Raw genomic sequence first — 23830 nt, forward strand, 5'->3', positions numbered from 1 at the left:
CGTCACAAGTTGATATTGCTGCGGCAGCTAAAGCTGAGTCAGCAGCGAATTTTACTTTTGGTTTGGAGTCATTTCACTACTTAAAGCGATAGCGTCATTTTGAACTACAGTCTGCTCCTCCTATGTGAGGGACAATTCCTGAATAACCGGTTTAATTTCTAGTTGAAGATTTTCTACAATATGTTCATCTTCCATAGCTTTTAATAAAGAGTACACAACGACCAAATAGCCCAAAAACGTAAAGGAATTTTCTCCTCCTGTTGCATAGCCCTTTCTATACTAATCCTCGACTTCCTCTATACTTCTACATCCAAAGTTCCTTCATCTGGAAACCAAGGATTGTATTCTTTAATTGTATCAATACACATATCCAAGTCAGCTGACTGGAGCGATATGCCATATATAGATGATAAATGTTTAAGAATTTTTAAGAAAGGAGAAGAGGCAGATTGTCCCATATCCCCGAAATAAAAATATACTTACCTTTCCTAAACGACCTTTGGAGTCCCTGTTCGGGCGCCAGTCGTGAGTGTCTAGTGCACTCTTGACTCTGGGAAAGGCACACACGCACACAGAGACTGGGACACGGGGGGTGCAGCACTCGGAAAAGAAAACAGAAGAGACACGGCACTTGCTACTGGCTGCACTGCACTGCACGTACAATCTTTATTTTAAGATTCTTATATAGTAAACCGGATCAATTCACAGAGCACAGACAATTAAGTAGTGAAAAAGCATTCTTTGTGACAAGCTACAATGTGACAGACTACAATGTTTATTTTAAATTATCTAAGTGAAGTAAACAAGCACAATCAGTTCTCCTAGCTCCTCTAGCCCAGGAGGAAATTTATTAGCCCAAGAATGTTGTTAATTATGTTTGTTGCTAGTGTCACAAAGGGTGGCCGGCCACTTCCTCATGACTGCAAAACAAAGCCAGGTCACACAGTATGGTTTTAAGAGGGTGAGAAGATCCCACTGAGAACAGGCATTCCTGTCCTGCCTCTGTCTCGCATACCGGGGACTCTTGTTTACTGCAGGACATGAAGGGGCCAGGGCCTTCAAAGTGACTCCTCATCCTCCACACTTCCTTCCTTTTTATTTTTTAAGAACAATTTTTATAAGACCAGATTATTTGTAGCATTTCGTCTTATGCAGTAAAAACACACAATAACTATGGCAATGAGAGCTATAATCAAGCTAAGTCCCATGCCGCTTAAAGTGTGGGTAAAGCTTTGCCAAATTCCTTTAGGGTCCAGCCCTTCCAAGGAATGAGCAAGCAATTGAGCAAATTGTGCCAGGGATTCATCATCATTATGCTTTGCAAAATCTCTGTCAATTTGATTATGCAAAGATTCTATTTCCTCCTGGGCAGAAGTGTTTCCATTTAGATACATTTTAATCATTTCCCATTCATGTTTCGTTTGATTATATGGTCGTTGTGTTATACAGAAAGGAGTTGAATTCCAATCACATTTTAAAAACACTTGATGCTGAAGAGCCAATATTTTCCTTCCCATCCATTCAACTGTTTGTTTAAGAAGGTCTATTTGCTGTTGTAGTTTAGCATTTATTTGCCATTGGGTTAACCAAAGTTCATGAGAATTCTCATGCCATTGTTCCACAACATGTTTTGCTTGTAAAGAGGTTTGTAAAGCTATTCTCGAGACTGCTGCCAAAGACGCCACAGTTATCAGACTCAACAATACAGCGACCACTATTTCAATAAAACTTTTTGTACGTTTTAATAGATGTTGAAAAAATTCAGTAGTAACAGAAATTACTGGGTCTTAAGACCATGGTCGAGTAAGATTTATAGGTAACCAAATACGAGTTTTTTTGTTGTAAAAGCATAACTGTATAAGGTTTAGTGAAACTTAATGTGCTATTTAAACAGGTAAACAACTGACAATTTAAACAAGTACAAGAAAAATGTGTAAAATTAAAAGTTTCCACTAAAAAGACATAAGGCAGAGGTGCACAAACAGTAATATTATAAATCATAAACTTAGTAAAATTATAAGTAGTAGATACAGATTGACTAGTTCCTGAATAGGAAACATTGTACAAGGTTACAGGTTGCATAGTGTCTGGAATCTTCCAAATGTGACTTTGGAGATTATGAGGGTACTCTTCAGCTGCAACAGCAGGATTGTCGATTCCACCGTCTCCCCACTACAGGAGATGTGTCTTTTGAGGGAAGACGGGAGCTCCATCAGTTATGTTCTTCGGATCTGGAAGACTATATATAACAGAGAGATTACATCTTGTCTCATTCTATTTAGCACATCCATTAACAAATTTCCCAAATGGTCCCCAAATAATATATCCATCAATATTTTTAGCAAACTTCCCCATACATTGTTGCGAAATTATGAAATTATAAGAAATATTATTATAAGTGAAATCAGGGCATACAGGATATGTGTTTTTATCAGGCACTGTTAAATTTTTTCAGGTAACATTAAAAGTTTTAGCAGCCAAAGCTTGAAGCCTTGTCCTTTTGCTGCCTGCTTTAATTCCATGTTGAATCCAATACTGCCATCCCAGAGGGATGCAAGGTGGTTCCTCAATACAAATAGGCCGTTGATTGCCATAATAAGTAAAACTGAACAATGTTCCATCATCCTGATTATGGGGGGTTAAATCAGCCCACGGTGCTGACAAAATTTCCCTTGGTGTTGTATATAGTGATATATCAATAGTTCCCCATACTACAGCTTCCAGTAAAGGGGGATTTGGAATATAAGCCCAGTAAGAATGTTGGGGTACCTCAGTCCCCGATGCAACGGTGAGCAAGGCACATAAAGCTAAAAACAAATTTTTAGGGTTAAAGGCTTCCCTGCTTGAAGGACAAGCCATTGCCCTTCTTGGATCAATTTCTTTATTTGTCCCCATGTAGGGAGAGGGTTTAAATTTGATCGCCTTGAATGGAGGCGGGATTTTCTTAGCTGTAATCTGGCCATGGCGGAAACAGGGACAGGTTCATTATCTTCATCCTCTAGCTGGTTTCGAGCTTGCCTCGGAGGATACGGTTCCTGGGGGAGTTGTCTCCGGGATTGGCGAAGAGGGCCTCGAGGCGCGGATCTTGATCCATCGTCCAGGGACCCATTGTTGAATTCCATGTTCTGTGGAGATATAACCAAAACCTTTCCCCTTTTAAAGCAATGTGCCCTTTTCCCATTCTGCTTCTGGGGCTGTTTTAGTCCAAATAGGCTCATTAATCACATACGGTTGTTGCTGCTGTTTGAAATGTCTTTCAGCCCTTGTTAATATTTCACCTTGTGGTAAATTGAGAAAATTTAAAATAAACAGTACCTGATGCAGTAATGTTTTTGGACTGTTTTGCAATTTAAACAGTATTGGTATCTGAATATCCTCCTGACTCCTCCTTTTTAATTTTTTAAATTGTAATTTAAGAGTGCCATGTGCCCTTTCAACAATAGCTTGAACCTGGGGATTATATTCAATCCCTGTGACATGAATGATATTATGGAGATCACAAAATTGTTTAAATGTTCTGCTAATATAAGTGGGTCCATTATCTGTTTTGATTTTAGAGGGAATTCCCATAACTACAATAGTCTCTAATAAATGTATAATAACATTTTTAGTGGATTTTCCCTGTTGGGCAGTGGCCCATAGAAATGAAGAAAAAGTATCAATAGTTACATGCACATAAGAAAGCCGACCAAAAGAGGGCACATGTGTAACATCCATTTGCCATAACTCATTGGGTTGAGTTCCTCTAGGATTAACACCTGAGGGGGTGATTCTTAAGTGTAAGGGCCTACAAATAGGGCAGGCTTTTACAATTTGTTTAGCTTCTGTAAAGGGTATCATATTTAAAATGTAAATGTCCGGCACTAGCATGATTAAATTAATGTTCTTCAACAGGTGTAGTAAACATAACTAAAGAATCTACTGCTCTATTACCTGATACTAATGGTCCAGGTAACTGAGAATGAGAACGTAAATGAGTAATGAAATAAGAATGGTTTCTTTTTTGAACATGTATTTGTAATTTTTGAAATAAAGACAATAAGGTAGGTTTATTAGAATAAAACACAGCTGAATAGATATTTGTCACTACTCCAACAGAATAGGCTGAATCGACTATAATATTAATAGGTTGGAAAGGAAAATCTAAAAACACTTGCAATATAGCAAAAAGTTCATTTTGTTGTACAGAATTAAAATTTGTCTGATGTACCCAATAAGATTTTTGAGTCCAATATGCAGCTTTATTTCTAGATCCATCTGTAAATATAGTCAAAGCTTGTGGAATTGGTTGTACAGCTAATAAAGTGTTAACCACAAATTGTTGATGTCTAAAAAAGTCCCATAATTTACTTTTAGGAAAATGATATGAAAAGGTTCCGATGAAATCTGCTAAGGCAATTTGTAAGGTTTGAGTAAATGATAACAAATATTTCCATTGTTCCTTAGTTAAGGGGATAACTATATTGTTTATATCTTTTCCTATCAAAGTGATAGAACGAGCCCTACCATTCATAATTAAAGAGGCAACCATATCAATATAAAGCATAACATTTTTAGATTGCTTAGTTTTAGTGAATACCCATTCTACTGGCATAGCATTCTGGCCCAAAACTGCAGAGGGATATTGAAAAGTATTAATAATATATAAACTTAGAGAGGCAATTGAAGATCAATCCTAATTAAAAATGCATCCTTAATTCGTTGTTCTACAAACTGTAATTCCTGCTCTGCTTCTGCTGTTAATGTACGAGGGCTAGATGGGTCTGAAGAGCCCTGTAAAGTAGCAAATAAATTTTGTAATGCATGAGTAGGAATACCTAGTGTGGGACGGAGCCAATTGATATCTCCTAATAATTTTTGACAATCATTTAAAGTGGATAACTTATCTCTCCTAATAGACATTTTTTGTGGAATCACCTTTTGTCTAGTAAGAATATATCCCAAATAATGACTAATTTCTTCCTTTTGAATTTTATCTTGTGCTATTACAAGTCCAAACGGGGAAAAATATTGAGGTAAAGTTTCCAAAATATCTTCTAAAACATATTTATCATTATATGAGAATAATATATCATCCATATAATGAGCTGTATAAACCTGAGATCATCGTGCACGCACTGATCTTAATGCTGCATCAACATAAATTTGACATATAGTTGGAGAATTTATCATGCCTTGGGGTAACACTCTCCATTGATATCTTTGATAAGGTCTTTGATGATTTATTTAAGGAATTGAAAAGGCAAATCGTTTTCTATCTTCTGGATGTAAGGGAATATTAAAGAAACAATCCTGTAAATCTATAACATATACATGCCAACCAGCAGGGAGCGCTGAAGGTAAAGGAATGCCAGGCTGAAGAGCTCCCATATGATATAAAGATGCATTAACAGCGCGTAAATCTGTCAAAAGTCTCCACCGGCCTGATTTCTTTTTTATCACAAATATTGGAGAATTCCAAAGAGATGTGAATGGTTCTATATGATGTAGAGAAAGTTGTTGATCAATCAATTCCTGTGCTGCCTGTAACTTTTGAGTAGTTAAAGGCCACTGATCTATCCAAATTGGGTCATCATTTTTCCAATTAAGCTTTAAAGGATTCATTCCCCAACGCTGCAGAGACATCTAAAATATTAAAAATGTATATGAGCTCCCCATTGTTTTAATATATCTCTTCCTAAAATAGAAACTGGCACTTCTAAGATATAAGGTTTAATAACAGCAACTTGACCCTCTTCATTTTTTATATGTATATGCATTGTGGCTTGACCAATTGTATTTACTGGTGTTTTACTTACTCCTTTTATATTACATGGGATAATAATATAAGTAATATGAGAAGGCCAATCAGTAGACTTAATAATAGTAATATCTGAACCTGTATCTATAAGAGCTTGAATTTTCTTATGCTCAATAAAGAGGTTGTTGTTGAGATAATTTAGCTGTCCACATTACATTAATAGGGTTAGTGCTGCCGAACCCTCCTGTTCGCTGAACAAAAGAGGATCCTATCGGGATATAGGGCAGTAATATGAGTTGAGCTATACGTTCTCCCTTTGATAATTTATAATCTGCAAGTGAGGACATCAAGATTTGAATTTCTCCAGTATAATCTGCATCAATAATTCCTAAATGAATAGTAATGCCTTTCTGATTTAAGCTAGACTGACCCGTGAGTAAGCTAAAGGTTCCTGCAGGCAAGGGGCCAAAAATTCCTGTAGGAATTCTCATGGGAGATTGTCTGCCCTTTAACTCTTTGTCTTTTACGGCTGGTATGTCCACTGCGGCGCTGTGTTGGGTGGCAGGTTGTAAAGAGAATATGGTAGGTTTCCCCCATTGATTTGTCCCAGGCCCGGGGCAGGGCCCGTTTTCCCGTTTCCCTTCTGTTCAGCTGAGTTAACTTGTTTATTCCTGCATTCACGAGCCCAATGACGCCCTTTATGGCATTTTGGGCATAAGCCAGGGGCTTTAGATTTTTTTCCTTGATCATTGCCTAAAAGTTTTGGACAGGCCCTTTTTACATGCCCTGTCTGACCACAACCAAAACATTTCAAAGACTGTTCCTTTTTAGACTGCAAATTATACCACGTGGTTACTATGGTTTCAGCAAACAATTGAATTTTTTTAGATTCTGAATTTAAATCTTTACATTGTTTTATAAAACTGTCAATCGTTCCAGTATCTTTTATTGGAATTAAAACCTTTTTGCATTCATCATTGGCATTTTCAAAGGCTAAAAGTTTTAAGAGATATTGTTGTAAATCTTTCTCCACTACTGATTTTTCTATAACATTTTGAAGTCTTGCAATGAACTCAACATACGGTTCATTAGTTCTTTGCAGAACTTTAGCCCAAGATCCATATTCTGATCCTTGAGGCCGCATTTTATCCCAAGCTTCTAAAGCAATATTTCTTAATTGAGCATGAATCTCTCTTGGGGCCGCAGCCTGATGTTTAACAGTATCATAAAAACCTGTACCAGAAAGCATGGGATAGGAAATGAGTCTAACATTAGGATCTCGGTCCGCAGCATTTTGTCTTGCCTTCTCAGCACAACCTTCCATAAACCACATATGCCACTGTAAATATTCTGGCTCCTCTAAAAGAATTTTAGCCAAGGTTTTCCAATCATAAGGAGCAAGATTACCATATTGATCTGCTACAGCCCTTACTAATTCTCTAGTGTAATGAGCCTGAGGGCCATAAAGGGTCACGGCCTTTTTTAATTTTGCTAAGTCATCCATATTAAATCCTTCCCATCTAGGGGGAAGTGCCACTCCATCCGCAGGTTGTGGCCTATTAACAGGAAAAGGAAAGACAGACGTTTCCTCGTCTTCAGAATTCCCTGTTTCTGGCATATCGTCCAAAGCTAGTTTAGCCTTCTTCGAGTCAGGGTTAGATGGGGGAGGTGCGGAGGGACATATAGGAAGGCCCTGCTTAATGGAAAGCTGTTCTACCACCTGTGTTAGGCGTTGTATAGCCTGTAATAGTGGGCGATCATCAGAAGTTGACATTGCAGCGGCACCTAAAGCCGAATCAGCTGCGGCGAGTTGTACTTTTGGTTTGGATGCTTTTTCACTAGTTAAAGCGATAGCGTCATTTTGGACTATAGTTTGCTCCTCCTCTGTGAGGGGTAATTCCTGAATAACCGGTTTAATTTCTTGTTGGAGATTTTCTACAATATGTTCATCTTCAATAGCTTTTAATAAAGAGTACACAACCGACCAAATAGCCCAAAAACGTAAAGGAATTTTTTCATCCTGTCGCATAGCCTTCTCTATATTAGCTCTCGCCCTCCTCCATAATTCTACATCCAAAGTTCCTTCATCCGGGAACCAAGGATTATATTCTTTAATTGTATGAACACACATATCCAAGTCAGCCGACCTGAGTGATATGCCATACATATAAAGTGAATGCTTAAGAATTTTTAAGAAAGGAGAAGAGAAAGATTGTCCCATTTCCCCGTAATAAATATATACACTCACCTCTCCTAAGCGACCGTCGGGTTCCCTGATTCGGGCACCACTTGTTGAGAGTGTCTAGTGCACTCTGAACCCCGGGAAGAGGCACACACACACCAGATCGGGACACGGGGGGTGCAGCGTGAAGAAAAGAAACAGAAACAGCAATTGCCAACTGCACTGCCTGCACTGCACACCAAGTCTTTATTTTTAGGGTCTTATATAGTGAACCAGATCAACTGACAGAGCACAGACGATTATCTTGAAAAAGCATTCTTTGTGACAAACTACAATGTTTATCTAAACTATCTAAGGTAAGCAAACAATCAAAACCAGTTCTTCTTGCCCCACTAACCCAGGAGGAACTCCATTAGCGCAAGAATGTTTTTAATTATGGTTGTTCTTTCTAGCCACCTGAAGGTTGGCCACTTCCTCATGACTCTGCAAACAAAGCCGAGTCACACAGCATGGGTTCAGAGGGAGGAACATTTTCCCTCACTGGGGTCGGGCCTTCCCGCCCCATCTCTGTCCTGCATACCGGGGGCTATTGTTTACTGCAGGTCACGAAGGGGCCAGGGCCTTCAAAGTGACTCCTCCTCCTCCACAGCCAATCACATATTTGGCAGCCTCGCCAGTCTAGACACAGTAAAAATGAAATCACTGAAGGTATCTATAGTCACATGAACGTATTTAAGGTTGGCAAACTCAGGAATGTGGGTGACATCCATTTGCTATAATGCATTGGGGATCAGTCCTCTGGGATTAACTCCAAGGTGTGTGGCAGAAGAGGGGCAATTTTTTACTATCTGTCTGGCTCTTTCTCTAGTGATCTTGTGCATAAGCCTGAGGATCTGGGCATTCAGATGGTGTAATTGATGACTTTTTTGTGGTGAAGTAACATTTTCATTTGAGTTAATGTTAGCTAAAGTGCAGAGGGAAACTTGTGGTTGAGTGAGCATGTGGATGTCCGATAAAGAAGGGGCAAGTTCTTTTCGTAATGAGCACCTGTATTTGCCTAAACAGTTCTCCAGTGTTGGAGGCATTTCTGATTTGACCAGCTGTTTCTAGCAGAGGAACAGAGTGTGCGATATAAGAACTGTCAGTATATAGATTTATAGGCTGAGTGGAGAATGCAGAAAAGACTGTGGTGACAGCATGCAATTCTGTGATCTGGGCTGATGTACTGTTTGTTTGGAAGGTTACAGTTTGGTCTTGAAAAACATAGGCTGCCAAGCCAGTTTAGGAGCCATCAGTAAATACTAATAAGGCATTTTTAATGGTTTGAATGATGTGACCATAGGGAAGATAAATGAATGTATACTGGCAAATTTAACAAGCTTGTCTGGGGGAATAATGGTTGTCTATAAACTTGTGTAGGAGGCAAGGGCAATGGTCCAGAATTCAGTTGTCTGCATGAACCAATCAATCTGTTCTTTGGTAAAAGGCAGTACAATAATATCTGGCTCCTTGCCAAAGTAACATTTTCCTTGTTCTATCCCCAAGAGAATGAGGGTAGATATGGCGTGATAGTAGGGTTCAATGACCTTTTTATGTGTTGCTGGCAAGTGAATCCACATCAATGGTGCTGTCTGCCAGAAGACAGTGGTTGGGGAGAAAGTGGTCTTGCATATGACAAATTTTAAGGGTTTACCATAATCTATAAAAGTAATAGTCTGGGATTGGATGGCCTGTTCAACAGCATGTATTGCCTGCTTACAAAGTTTTAAGTAAGGCATGCGCCAGTTAATGTCCCCAGTAAGTTTTTTTTTTTTTTTTGGTCTTTTTATTGGTACCAGGATTCGAACTCATGACTGCCTGCTTGCAAGGCAGGCGCTTATGCCGCTGAGCTAAACCCCAGCCCTCCCCAATAAGTTTTTGAAAGTCATTTAAAGTCTGAAGTTTGCCTCCCTCAACTGTATCTTCTGAGAAGAGATCTGAGGTCCCTTCATTTGAAAACCCAAGTATGTGTATGGATCAGTGAGTTGAACCTTGTCAGGGGCTTTTTTCCTGATTTCTTTTTAATGACAAAGATGGGAGTGTTCCATGGGGAATTACTAGGAACTATATGGTCTGCTATTTATGCTGTTTCTGCACTGGCTCTTGCGCAGCCACTAGCTTTTCAGAAGTGAGAGGCCATTGATCGACCCATGTAGCCTCCTTTGACAGCCACGTAATTTTGTCTGCATGGATCACAGGAGTCAGTGGCCCCTACAGAAAATGGCCCAATCTGACTCAGTCTGTCTTTGGTATAGTCTCTATGGGCTCTGTCATTCCGGTATTATTTTTTCCAAGAACAATACCAGGTAAATATCCACTGTTCAGCATTTCAGCAGTGACAATGGCATTTGGGCTACCCATAATTAACACCATTTGTGCCAATAGATCTCTACCCCAAAGATTTATTGGTAATCCAGCTATGACATAGGGTTGTATTGTGCCTTGATTGTCCTATCCTTTTAGGTTAGAAATTTTGAACATTGTTCTGGGTTTTGGCCTTGACCTATACCTTTTAAATGAGTCATGGTAATATCTAAGGGCCAGGTCAGAGCCCAGTCTTCCTTTTTAGTAACAGTGACATCTGCACCTGTGTCTATTAGCCAGAGAATTCTTTATCATCTAGGCATAATGACGTAAGAGGTTTTTGAGTAGAAATTATCTCTGCCCAATAGACACTGAGGATCCAAATCCTTTATCACCTTGTTGCTGGGAAATTATCTTATTAGAGGTCTAAATTAAAGACAAGAGTAGCAACTGAGTGAACCTTTGTCCAGTAGTGACAGTACTAATGGATTTAGGTGAGGACGCCATTACCTTTATTTCTCCAGAATAATCATTATCAACTATGCCTGGAAATACTTGTAGTCATTAAGCGTTGTGCTGTTGAGCACAGGCAGTAGAGTTGTAAGGTGGGTGGGTGACTTTAAGGAAGCCACTGGTTAACAAGCGATTGATCATGCATGGGTGGCACAAGTAGGGTTGGAGACATCCCAGACTGTGGGACCAGTGACAGAGGAGGGAAGCTGAGGGGTGAAGGAAGGGGTGTAGAATGGTTTGGTTTGAAGTATCACAGCCTCGGGGAGGGAGAAAGTATATGAAAAATTGAGTCTTTGAAGAAGGTCTCTACCTAAGAGGGTACAGGGCAGGCTGGGGTAACAAGAAAATTATGAGTGAAGAAATGGGTTTGGAACCTCCAAGGGATGAGCCCTGTCTGGAGGGGCTGTGTAGGTTGGTAGTCAACCCCCATAATGTAGACTGTGGATCCAGCACACAGGCTTGAAAACTCAGGAAAGTTTTCTGATGTAATAGTAAGGATCAGCAGTGAAAGATCATAAACATTCAGTGATTTGGGAAACTTAAGAGAGAGTTAAAGGGATGTGGCCTTTAGTGTCTCCCACCCAGCTGGGAGAAGGCAGAGGCTGTGGTGGGCTCCATGATGAAAGAGTTTGGAATGATGGCGATGTTTGGGAGAGGTCTCAAGATGATGGCGAGTTGGGGCAGACACAAGAGAGAGGCGGCGGAGAGGAGTCACCAGATGGCAGGGGCTCAGTGGAGGAAGTTCTGGTGGGGTGTGCTGGTGGAGATAATGGTGACCGTGGAGCACAGGAGGAACTGGAGGGGGAAGGAGTCTGGGGAGGAGGAGGATAATCTGGGGATAGTGGGGAATGGGAAGGGTCCTTTGAGTATGGTGGAGGATCTAGGGCAGAAGGGTCATGACCCATAGGCTCAGTGGTGTTTGATAATGTGGAACCCTCCAAAAGCTGCTTGGTGGCCCCACGTTTGAATGAGGAGGGGATACTCCCAGAGGGCGATAAAGGCCATAACAAAAGGAATCTCTGACCATTTGCTGTAACAGACGCAAAAGTTGTGTATGTAAGTCACAAAGGGTGGCTTAATCGAAAGTGCCCTCCTTTGGCCAGTGGTAGCCACTGTCAAATTTGTACTGAGGCCAAATCGTCTGGCAGTAAAGTATAAGTTTTTTTTATTTTATGCTCCCCCAGAGCCTGAGAGTGCCCAGGTGTTCTAACAGGCACCGGAGCAGAGTGTGCTTTTGAGGACAGGAAGGCGCATTTCCCATTGTGGCCGGATCAAAGGTGAGCTAAAGGCTGTGAACCCGAGTCACAGTCCCTTGCGTAAGACCGGTGTCGTGAAGGAGACCCCAAGGACTCAGCTCTCATGTAAGAACAGAGGGGTTTTATTATTCCGTGCGCACGGGGTCCTCCAAACAAGCGGGAACAGAGAACCCTGAACTGAAGCGAGGCTGGTGCTTTTAAGGGTGAAAACTGCAAAGCAAGCGTTTGATACGGAAGCCAATCATTGCAGTTAGAGCGGGATAGCGGGATAGTTGGCGATTTGTGATTGGTTAGATCACCAAGGGTGACTAGCGGGTTAGAGTTGATTGACTGCCTTTTTTTCCACAACTTATCTTTAGACACAGTGCAGCCAGAGCACACCACATTTGCAGATGTTTTCTTTTGATCTTCCTGCAGGGCTGAGTTAGGACTGAGTCATGAGGCCCAGTTCTGTTTTTAGCTGAGAAACAGTATCTTGTTTTTAACCTTTAATTTTCTGGTCTTTTACTTGGAGAGTCCTCACCTGTCTCAGAGTGGGAGCAGGAGAAATCTCAACAGCGGCTTCTGTCAGCTGTCGGGGTGGGTGGTGAAGAGACCATCTGCTGCTTCCCCTCCCCTTCTCCCTGCAAATCTAACTAGGTTAAATTTTAACTTCCTAAGGGCCATAAAACAAAGGCCTGAGGTAATAGCTCCTGACCACACGGGTCTTCTCTACCAGGTAGCCCCATCACAAATTGTGTTAATTGCATCAGATTATATTAGATTGTACATTCTTCACAAAAATAGCTTCCCTTAAATTATAGTAATCCCTGTAACTTGGCCTTACTGTGAATGTGTGTCTTCCTTTTCCTCTGGGCAAACGATTGATATGTTAATCAATCCTCTGTAAAGAATTGTAAAATCTTACCTAATTGATATGTTAACCATTGTTGCCCTCTACAAATAGAATGGTTGTGGTGCTAAAGTAAGGTAATTAAGAGTGTTAATTGCTGTTAGACTTTTCTATTCAAGAGGCCTTGTGCAGCTCTACCGCCACAAGACCCAGTGTTTCTGTTCTTCAGAGTGGCCCACCTATGCAGTCGAATGGCCTCCGGAAGGGACCTTCCACCTTCCCCTGATCCTGGCCACAACGGGTGTAATTTTCCGCCCTCGTAGACACGGCCACCCAGATCAGATACCCTACATTCTGGTTTGGCAGGACCTACGTGAGGACCCCCCATCCTAGGTAAAACCCTTTCTCCCCCCCAGTGAGCCAAACACCTCTAAACTCCTGCCTGGGAAAACACCTTTGGCTCCGCCTGTCCTACCCGACTCTCAACCTGATCTCCTCCTCCTCGAGGCCGACCCTGATCCTCCCTGTCCTCCTCCTCCTTACCCGCCCACTGCCCCACAGACGCCACAAAGTGACCCCCTCTCCCCAGGATCAACCCCCTCAACTGCAAGCCCTCTGCACCCCCCCCCCCGTAGCCTGGATAAGTCCCCCTGGGAACAAAGGCCCCGCCCAGGGGACTCGAAGTAAACATGCCCTCCATCGTGTGGGCGGCCCCACTGGTGACTCTCCTGCTTCGGCCCTGCGGGCCTATGATTAATGATGGTGCAGCTGAGGGAGAAATGCCCTCCCTACCGTATTGGCCATTTTCCTCCTATGATTTGTATAACTGGAAAAATAACAATCCCTCTTTCTCTGATGACCCCTCCAAACTAACAGGGCTAATGGATTCTCTTATGTTTTCTCACCAGCCTACATGGGATGATTGTCAACAACTGTTAGGAGTTCTCTTTACTACAGAAGAAAGAGACCGGGATCCTGTTAGAAGCTCGAAAGAATGTTCCCGGGACAGATGGGAGACCCACCCAGCTTCCAGATCAAATTGATGACCTGTTCCCCCTGAGGCGACCTGCAGGGGACCCAAACTCTCCTGACGGTAGGCAGTACCTGTCCATCTATCGCCAGACTCTGATAGTGGGTTTCTGGGCGGCCGTGAGGCACCCCACTAATTTGTCTAAGGTAAGAGAAGTGATTCAGGGACCCACTGAGACTCCCTCAGTGTTTTTAGAACGGTTAATGGAGGCTTATCGCCGGTACACTCCGTTTGACCCTCAGGGCGAGGGACATCAAGGCTCAGTGGCCATGACCTTTATCTGCCAATCGGCCGCTGATATCAGGTGTAAGCTTCAGAGGTTAGATGGACTACAAAATCTCTAAGAGATTTAGTTAAGGAAGTGGAGAAAGTACACTATAAGAGAGAGACAGAGGAGGAAAAGGAGCAGGCAAGAGATAAGAGACAAAATAAAGAATTAGCAAAAATGTTGGCCGCCGTAGTTAATAGGCCAAAGACGGATAGGAAAAAGCCCAACTGGCCTCCATTAGATCCAGATCAATGTGCATACTGTAAAGAAAAAGGACATTTGATTAAAGATTGTAAGAGACTTACAAGGAAAAAAGAAAAAGAGGAAAAAGAAAAACTTTCCTCTCAGCGAGCTCCCATGCTTGTCTTCGATGAAGAAGATTAGGGAATTCGGAGCTCGACTCCCCTCCCCGAGCTCAGGGTAACTTTTAAAGTGGAGGGGACTCCTGTGGACTTTGAGATCGATACAGGAGCGGTTTATTCGGCCCCCTTAGGGTCACTCTCATCCAAAAGGTCGTTGGTCCAAGGGGCAAATGGGAGCCAGTACCGCTCCTGGACAACCGAGCATACTGTGGATCTAGGCAGAGGAAAAGTAAAACATTCCTTCCTGGTGATCCCTGAATGCCCTGCTCCTGTTAGGAAGAGACTTATTAACCAAACTAGGGGCTAAAATCTCCTTTGAACCCCATGGGCCACAAGTGACTTTCAGTAACCAAAAGGTTGGACAGCCCACGGTTACAATATTGACTCTAAATATGGAAGATGAATATTGGCTCTATGATAAACTGGAACCTCAACCTATTCCCCACGAGTGGCTAACTGATTTCAAGCAGTCTTGGGCAGAAATGGTGGGGCTCGGACTGGCAAAACAACAACCACCCGTGGTGGTTACTTTAAAAGCCACTGCCACACCCATCCGAGTCAGACAGTATCCCATCAGCAAGGAAGCCCACCAAGGAATTAAAAAACACATACAGAGACTTCTAGACTTAAAGGTGCTAACTCCCTGCCGGTCTGCATGGAATACCCCATTGCTCCTGGTTAAAAAGTCCGGGACAGATGACTACAGACCAGTCCAAGATCTAAGGGAGGTTAACAGCAGCGTGGAGGATATTCACCCTATGGTGCCGAACACATATAATTTACTTAGTGGCCTAAACCCCTCCAAGACCTGGTATACTCTTCTTGATTTAAAAGATGCTTTCTTCTGTCTACCTCTACATAAGGACAGCCAGCCCCTGTTTGCATTCGAATGGACTGACCCAGATACAGGGGCTACTGGACAGCTGACTTGGACACATCTCCCTCACGGATTCAAAAACAGTCCGACCATCTTCGATGAGGCACTCCACAAAGATCTACTGACTTTTCGGGCCCAACATCCTTACCTCACTCTCCTGCAATATGTTGATGATTTATTATTGGCAGCAGACTCGGAATCTGAATGTAAAAACGGAACTCGAGTGTTATTATGTGAGTTGGCTGCTTTGGGATATCGAGCATTGGCTAAAAAGGCCCAAATCTGTAAAAAAGAGGTAATCTTTCTGGGCTACACCCTAAAGGGAGGTAAAAGGTGGCTCACTGAGGCACGCAAACACACAGTGACTCAGATTCCCCCACCCAAGACCCAAAAGCAGTTACGTGAGTTACTTGGAACTGCTGGGTTCTGTCGACTGTGGATTCCGGGTTTTGCATCTCTGGCAGCCCCCCTATATCCACTCCTAAAAGGGAATTCTCCTTTCACATGGGAAGAGTCACCAACAAGCCTTTGATGCCATCAAATGAGCTCTCTTGTCAGCTCCAGCCCTGGCCCTTCCCAACATAGATAAGCCCTTTACCCTCTTCATAGAGCAGAAAAAGGGAGTAGCCCGAGGAGTATTAACCTAGACTTTTGGGCCATGGAAGCGACCAGTGGCCTACCTCTCAAAGAGACTGGACGTGGTGGCAAGTGGGTGGCCACCATGCCTAAAGGCTATTGCAGCAGCAGCCTTGCTCACTAAGCATGCAGATAAATTAACTTTGGGCCAAAAGTTAACTATCATTGCCCCACACACCCGCGAGAGTGTTATCTGTCAGCCCCCTGACAGGTGGCTCTCCAATGCCCGAATCACTCATTATCAAAGCCTTTTGCTAAACAAAGACAGGATAGCTTTTGGGCCCCAGCAGCTCTCAACCCCGCAACTCTGCTGCCAGAAGAAACCTCAGAACCAGTATTACACACCTGCCAAGATATCCTAGCTGAGGAAACCGGAGTCTGATCAGATTTGACAGACCAACCATTGCCATATGCTGAGTTGACATACTTCACTGATGGAAGTAGCTTCCTCCTACAAGGTGACCAACTGCTCTAAAGTAATTTGGGCACCCGGACTCACAGAGGGCTCCTCAGCCCAGAGGGCCGAGCTGATAGCCCTCACCAAGGCCTTAGAGCTCACCAATGGAAAACGGGTGAACATCTATACGGACAGTCGATATGCTTTTGCAACGGCCCACATCCATGGGGCCATATATCAACAGTGGGGGCTTTTAACCTCTGCAGGAAAGGAAATAAAACATAGACAAGAAATCCTCCAATTGCTAGATGCAGTTATGTTACCACAAAAAGTGGCCATAATACATTGTAACAGCCATCAAAGGGGGACAGACCCAATTACAAAAGGAAATAATCTAGCTGATCAAGCTGCAAAATCAGCCGCCATGGGCGACACACAAATTTTGGCACTCAATACTCTCCCTCAAAAAAAAGTTCAACCAGATAAACAACCCGATGAACCTGACTTGGCCACTTACCTTCAACAGGCCCATCATCTTACTCACTTGGGGACTAAAAAACTGTGCTTGTTGGCTCAACACCAGAACTACCCGGGGATAAGTCCCTTGAGTATTCATAAAATCGCCACTCAAGTAGTGGCTAACCGCAAGGCATACCAGTTAACTAATGCCCACCCCACTAAGTTAGCTCCGGGAAAAAGATTACGGGGCACGATGCCCGGACAATATTGGGAAGTTGACTTCACTGAGATCAGGCCCACCAAGTACGGATATAGATATTTGCTTGTGTTTGTTGATACTTTTTCCGGATGGACCGAAGCCTACCCCACTAAAAAAGAGACAGCCACCACAGTTACTAAAAAACTGATGGAAGAAATCTTCCCTCACTTCGGACTACCCAAGGTGATTGGGTCAGATAATGGGCCGGCGTTTGTGGCTAAGGTAAGTCAGGGGCTGGCCAACATACTGGGGATTGATTGGAAGTTACATTGTGCTTATAGGCCCCAGAGCTCAGGACAGGTAGAAAGAATGAATAGAGCAATTAAGCAGACCTTAACTAAATTAGTTTTTGAGACTGGCTTAAAAGATTGGACAATGCTCCTGCCCTACGCCCTTTTCTGTGCTCTAAACACTCCCTCGGCTATGCCCCCTAATCTAACTCAAACCTTTGAGGTCCTCTTTGGCACTCCTCCTCCTATCCGAGATCTGTCTCCCCGAGTAAATGATTCGGCAGTATTACCTACTTTTCTGTCTGATAGGCTTGTCGCCCTCGATCGCCTACAAAAGATCCTCTGGAAGTAGCTGTCATCGGTTTATGCCCCCGATGAATCTCCAAGTAGGGGATTTTGTGCTGGTCTGCTGCCATCAAGCTGAAACTTTACAGCCTCGCTGGAAAGGACCCTATCAAGTACTGCTGACCACCCCCACTGCAGTCAAGGTTGATGGTGTTGCTTCCTGGATCCATGCGTCGCATCTAAAGCCTGCCCCTCCATCAGAGGACAACTGGACATTAAAACAGACTGGCAATCCTCTAAAAGTAAAGCTGCGCTGCGCTTGCCCTACTGGCCCCTGATATGCTCTGCTACCCTGTATGGTTCCTCATTCTATTGTCCATCTAGACATGCATGTTTGCTGTGGCTTTATGGGAAGTCGCTCCTCCAGATGTTAATCTGGCCTTTAAGGTATGTTATACTCTGTTATTTCTTGGATTAATTAGCTTGACTGTCTATGATGCTTAGTCAAAACATAAGGGTTATATACTGAATTTTGAGTGGCCTGCTTATGCTGCCTCATGGAAAAGGGGGATTTGGGCCACCTCCTGACAAAACCACCATCATAAAAAGTGTCTTGGGAAACCCCTGCAATTGTAAGACAGGAGTCGTTATAAGCTCAACCAGGACCACAGGATATTCCATAGATTGCGAAGACAAAGTGGCCTATAAAGAGTCCATCCCTGGACTCCTGGGATGGACATGCTATCTCAAACCTAAACCTAACCTTAACAGCAGATCCCAAATAAAAACATGTCCCTGCGGGACTTATTCTGAGGCAGTACATGCCACTTGCTATTCATCATCCTACTCAGAATGTATGGGCCCAAACCAAACAATCTATGTTACTGCCATTCTAACTCAGACTTCCACAGGGACTATAGGAGGAGATGGGAGCACCAATTCAGTTGTTACCGGAAATTATAAGTTATCTCAGGCCCCATGTGTTGGAAAGATTGGCTCACCGGTATGCTGGTTTAAAAAAGCTCCCATTCATATCACTGATGGTGGAGGCCCTCAAGATACAATTAGAAGAATAGAAACAGACGCTAAGATACAAAGATGATAAATTACCCAGAGGTCAACTACCATCCTCTCCTGCTTCCCAAAGCCGAGAGGAATAGATCTTGATGTCCAAACTACAGACATACTGACGACTACTCACCAGGCCTTAAATGTTACTAACCCAGAGTTAGCTAAAGACTGCTGGTTATGCATGACCTTTGGGACACCCATACCGCTGGCTCTACCTTCCCCCAATGCCTCTCATCCTGAGAAACACCAAAGCTGCACCCTCATGAGCCTTCCTTTTAAAGTGCAACCCGTAGGGTTCAATATGACTGCTTGTTGGGTTGGACCCGCCCAAAACAATAGTTATGACCTGGATCTAGGGGGAATATCGTTTGCCACGTGTGAGACTGTATTCAACCATAACAATAACCAAGATTCACTACTTTGTCCTCTCCCCGGACATGTTTTTGTTTGTGGCAACAAGGCCCATGTCTTTCTGCCCCAAAATTGGACGGGAGTATGCACCATGGCTACAGTACTGCCTGATATAGAAATTGTGCCTGGAGATCAACCCATACCTGTTCCCATGCTAGATTATTTTATAAACCGCCCCAAGAGGGCACTACAGTTTATCCCCCTGCTAATAGGTCTTGGCATATCCGCCGGAGTGAGTACCGGCACGGCCGGCCTAGCTATGGCTGCCGATACCTAATACCAAGCTTTCCAACAAGCTAATTGATGACATGCAATCCATCTCTGGCACCCTTCAAGACATCCAAGACCAAATTGATTCATTAGCTTAAGTAGTCCTTCAGAACAGAAGGGGACTCGATCTCCTCACAGCAGATCAAGGAGGCATCTGCTTAGCCTTACAGGAGAAATGTTGTTTTTATACAAACAAGTCAGGTATAGTAAGAGATAAGATCCACAAACTACAAGAAGATTTAGCAAAAAGAAGAAAAGAATTGTTAGAAAGTCCCCTTTGGAAAATGTGGAACAGAACTCTCCCCTATCTCCTTCCACTGGTAGGACCATTAGTGACTTTGATCCTAATCTTAGCCATTGCCCCCTGCCCGGATTACCCAATTCATAAGGAGACAAGTTTCTCAGGTCAAAATAATGGTCATGCGTCAACAATATGAACCCCTAGCTACAACTGACCTCTAGGATTAGAGGCCACCTACAAGAAAAGTAGGGAATAAAGAGACCAAGAAAGCTCTTGCATCTGCTGCTTCCCTTCCCCTTCTCCCTGCAAATCTAACTAGGTTAAGTTTTAACTTCCTAAGGGCCATAAAACAAAGGCCTGAGATACCTAATTGATATGTTAATCAATGTTCTCCTCTGTAAAGAATTATAAAATCTTACCTAATTGATATGTTAACCATTGTTGCCCTCTACAAATAGGATGGTTGTGGTGCTAAAGTAAGGCAATTAAGGGTGTTAATTGCTGTTAGACTTTTCTATTCAAGAGGCCTTGTGCAGCTCTACCGCCACAAGACCCAGTGTTTCCGGGCCATTTGAGGTAAACAGGCTGTTTTTCTCAGTCACGGGACAAATGCCCGTTCCTAAAAAGTGCCACCCCCTCTGGGAAAACACCTCCCTTGCCCCACAAAGAAACCCAATCTCTTAAGGACAGCTCACAATCAACCCAGCTCTAATCGCTATGATTGGCTTCTGTAACAACACTTGGCTGCTTTGCGGTTTAGGCTTTAAAAGACACAGCCCTGCTCGAGTGCGGGGTTCTCCGTTCCCACCTGTTTGGGGGACCCCGTGCGCACGGAATAATAAAAACCCCTTTGTTCTTACATGAGAGCTGAGTTCTTGGAGTCTCCATCGCGACACTGGTCTTACAGTGGGGGGGTGGCCACGAAGTGAGGGCAATCCCGACCGGATCCCCACGACTTCAAGAGCAAAAACCCGGCGCGAGAGGTGGCTCACCTGTGAGAACCGGAGGGGCGGCGGTGCTGGATGGCGGCTTGGATCGGCGCAGCAGAGGGAGAGCGAAACGGCGCGGCTGTGGGCAGGGGGAGCTCAAACCGGGGGACCCCCAGGAGCTATCACCCCGCCTATCTGATTAATGGCACCGGAAATGTTAGGCTTTTCGGTGCAGTTGAGAAACAGAGAGAGAGAAAGCGGCCTTTACTGCAGGCGCACAAGAGCTGCAGCAGAGTGCAGGCTGCCTCAGAGTGGAACCAAGGCTGCATGGGATGGTTTTAGGTTGCGCGGCAGAGGAGTTGGGAGGCGGGCCAGATGACGTAGCAGCAGCCGATTGGAGGAGCCTCCCGCGCGCGGGAAAAGAAACAGGAAGTTTACTTTGGGCTGAGGGGAGAAGAAAGATGATGTTTATAGGCTGCTATTTTTTGGCTGATTCGCTACGTTGGACCACCGCCACTAAGACTCGGCGAATTTCGTACGGCACAAACCCATCAGAGACACAAGGCGGAGTGGAAAGCGCTGCGCAGCGTGACACGCTCAGCCAAGCAAGGCAAAGCAGCCGCAAAATCTAAGGGCGCGCTGAGTCCGCCGCTGCCGCGGCGAGCGCATCTGGCGCCGGCCGGAAGACTCGTTTTCCCGGCAGCCCATGCGCCCGCCCGCAGCGCGGGGGCGGGGCCTGGACCGGAAGTCACGCGCCGGATACCCGCGGGGCGAGGCCTGCGTTGCTCCCCGGCAGGTGTGGTTTGCGGCTGTGGGAGGTCCCGGGGTGATGGCGGTGGAGACCCTGACTCCGGACTGGGAGTTCGACCGCGTGGATGACGGCTCGCAGAGTAAGGGGGAGTCAGGGGTACGCCGGGGTGTCTCGGTTCGCTGCGGTTCGTCCTGGCGCTTCCGGCGGCTCGAGTGGACGGGCGCGCGGGCGCGACGTGGACCCGGGGCGTCCGCCTTTGCCCGGGCTCCGTGCGCTGCTCGGCGGGGACTCGGGCACGGTGGGCCCAGGCGGGCGCCCAGCCCTGCTCTGCCCTGCCTTACCCTGCCCTGCCGCAGCACCGCCCCCGTCCTGGCCCTGTTTGTGCACCCCAGGTTGCACCGGAGCCAGCCCTGGGTTCTTGTTTCGATTTCCTGTTTTTCTTCCTTTTCTTTCAAATCAACTTTCGGAAGTTGCTGTGCACGTTCTTACAGCCGGAGAAAGTGGCTAGAAAACAGCTCTGCACGGAGGAAAAAGGACAGTGAACAACGCCCCGCCGGCGGCTGCAGCTGGCCCCCGCGGTTTCGGAGCTGACAGCGGCGCCGCCGCCGAGTTTGCTTCGAGAAAGCCAGCTAAAAACGGAATGCGGGTTTCCCCAACAAAATGTAGAGGCAAAACGAATCCTCTTGGTTAAATACAGGTTGAATGCCCGGCGGCAGTCTGTAGATTATCTTTTGTGATAGTGTTCAGTATGAGAGACAGATATTGGATTATGGTGTTTGTGGATTTTTTAAGTGTTATTTTTACCAAAAGGTGGGATGCCATTAAAAAAAATCTTAGCAGGGTCTTGATTTATTTTACAAAGACAGACTAGTGTCTGCTAAGTCAGGTATTACTAGGTTTTAGTCCCCTTTCAAAGAAAGGTTATCTACCTCCTGGATGGTTTGCAGTTTACAAGTTGCATTCCCTAAATTTCTAGCTCTTATGCAGCATCTCAGAAGAACACCTTGGAGAAGATGGCATTTGTGTGTGTGTGGGGGGGCGTTGTGAGCTGTGGGTTGTCTGGTCTGATGTTTTATAGGAAAAATTGCCCGGGTTAGTATCTTTTGGAACATTACATGATTGGGTTTGAAAATAGTCGACCTGGCAGTAGGAGGACCTGATTCACTCAATGGCCATTTCTACTCTCCAGGCTGTTCGGAAAAGAAAGATAAGGAATGAATCTGATGGAAGAGATGAGCTTGTTCGGTCTTTGGAATTGTCAGAGTAAAGGTGTTGTTTCTACCCCGTCTGCACTTTTATCAGTTTATGGCTGCTCGTTAACTTAGCGAGGAAGTTAGTGTTACCCCAGGTGTTGTAAAGGGTGACCTTGTGAATCCCCAGAGAGACCGAGGAGCGATTCTTTGGCGTATTTTTCTTGCACTGTTTAAGAGCTCGTTTTCTGGTCAAATGAAGTGCTCTCAGGTCATTTGTCGTTTAACAGAATTTGACATCAACTTGGGGTTCCGAGACTTAGAAAATTGTTAGCAGTAGGAAAGAGGATTGTTTCTTCTGTGGCTGGTTTTCATTTATTTTTGGACCGTGGATCGTACCTAGACTAATTGCTTCTCCGGAATCGCCCAGGTTAATGCTGTAGCAAGATAGGAACCCTGGTGAACTAAGTTGATAACACCAGATTCAGAGCATGAGCAGCTCTTTAGACTGCCTCCCTTAGGCTTCCTGGCTTTGTGTTGCTAACTTAAAGCGATATTTTATTCAACGTCTTCTTTTTTTTATTTAAAGGAAAAAAAAAGAGTATAAGGGTACAAGTAATACAGAATTACAAAAAAAAAAAAAACCGGTAAGAAATCACTAGTTAATAGATTACATATTGTCATCTTAGAAATAGTTGTTCAAGTTACAGGATTAAAGCATACAAAGTGGACATTCAAACAGTGAGACTGCAAACAGTTGTGTTCAGTGATCCAACAAAAACTCAGTAATATGGTCATCTATCTTAACACACCTAAACATACTTGCAGTTGTATCCTTTAGAGCACTTTTTTTTACAACAAAATTTACGCATTTTGGGTTTCAGTGTCTTCTTAAAAAAAGAAAAAAAGTTATGCAGGTCAGTGAAAGAAACTGAGTTAATTTGCTGCCTTTGGGAGTAAGTAATGGGTTCTTCTGTATAAGATGAAATATTGGTCTCATTAATGTTGATGAATGGGCACTTTTTTGTTCACTTTACTCCAGTGACTAAGCTGAAATTCACCTATTATGTGTACAATCTGCAAATAGCATAGTGTTCTAGTGTTAGCCTTCTTTATCAGCCTTTGCTACTCAATTATGGTAGCTAAATAATTAAGCCAGTGAGCTATCTTGTAGATTGTATTCATTACAGGAGTGAAAGCCATGATGTTACAGCGGGTCCAAACCTTTTATTTAAAAATGCTTAGAAGCCAGGCATGATGGCATATCCCTGTAATCTCACCCCTCTACGAGGCAGAGG

At 44.0% G+C, this 23830-nt stretch overlaps 1 protein-coding gene and 1 long non-coding RNA gene across 4 annotated transcripts in view; one reads left to right on the top strand and one right to left on the bottom strand.

Annotated features, from left to right (window-relative positions):
• Positions 1–631: 631 nt before the first annotated feature.
• Positions 632–21250, bottom strand: LOC101787023 (uncharacterized). The gene is made up of 3 exons (XR_002792013.2): positions 20655–21250; positions 7989–8052; positions 632–3125 (listed from the first exon to the last, which is right to left on the bottom strand). It is a non-coding gene; the product is annotated as an uncharacterized LOC101787023 (long non-coding RNA).
• Positions 21251–21324: 74 nt separating this feature from the next.
• Washc4 (WASH complex subunit 4) overlaps positions 21325–23830 on the top strand; it is a 47721-nt gene continuing 45215 nt past the window's right edge. For all 3 annotated transcript variants that reach the window (XR_010049480.1, XM_003461735.5, XM_063255493.1), the window contains exon 1: positions 21325–21481. Coding sequence is in view for 2 of the 3 variants with exons in the window: in XM_003461735.5 (XP_003461783.1) it covers positions 21421–21481 (61 nt within the window). In the remaining variant the exon portion in view is untranslated. The remainder of the gene's footprint in view (positions 21482–23830) is intronic.

Source organism: Cavia porcellus, unplaced genomic scaffold (genome assembly GCF_034190915.1).
Source record: "Cavia porcellus strain 051 isolate PalLab524CR breed Dunkin Hartley unplaced genomic scaffold, mCavPor4.1 scaffold_8, whole genome shotgun sequence".
In the NCBI taxonomy this organism is placed as follows: Eukaryota; Metazoa; Chordata; class Mammalia; order Rodentia; family Caviidae; genus Cavia; species Cavia porcellus.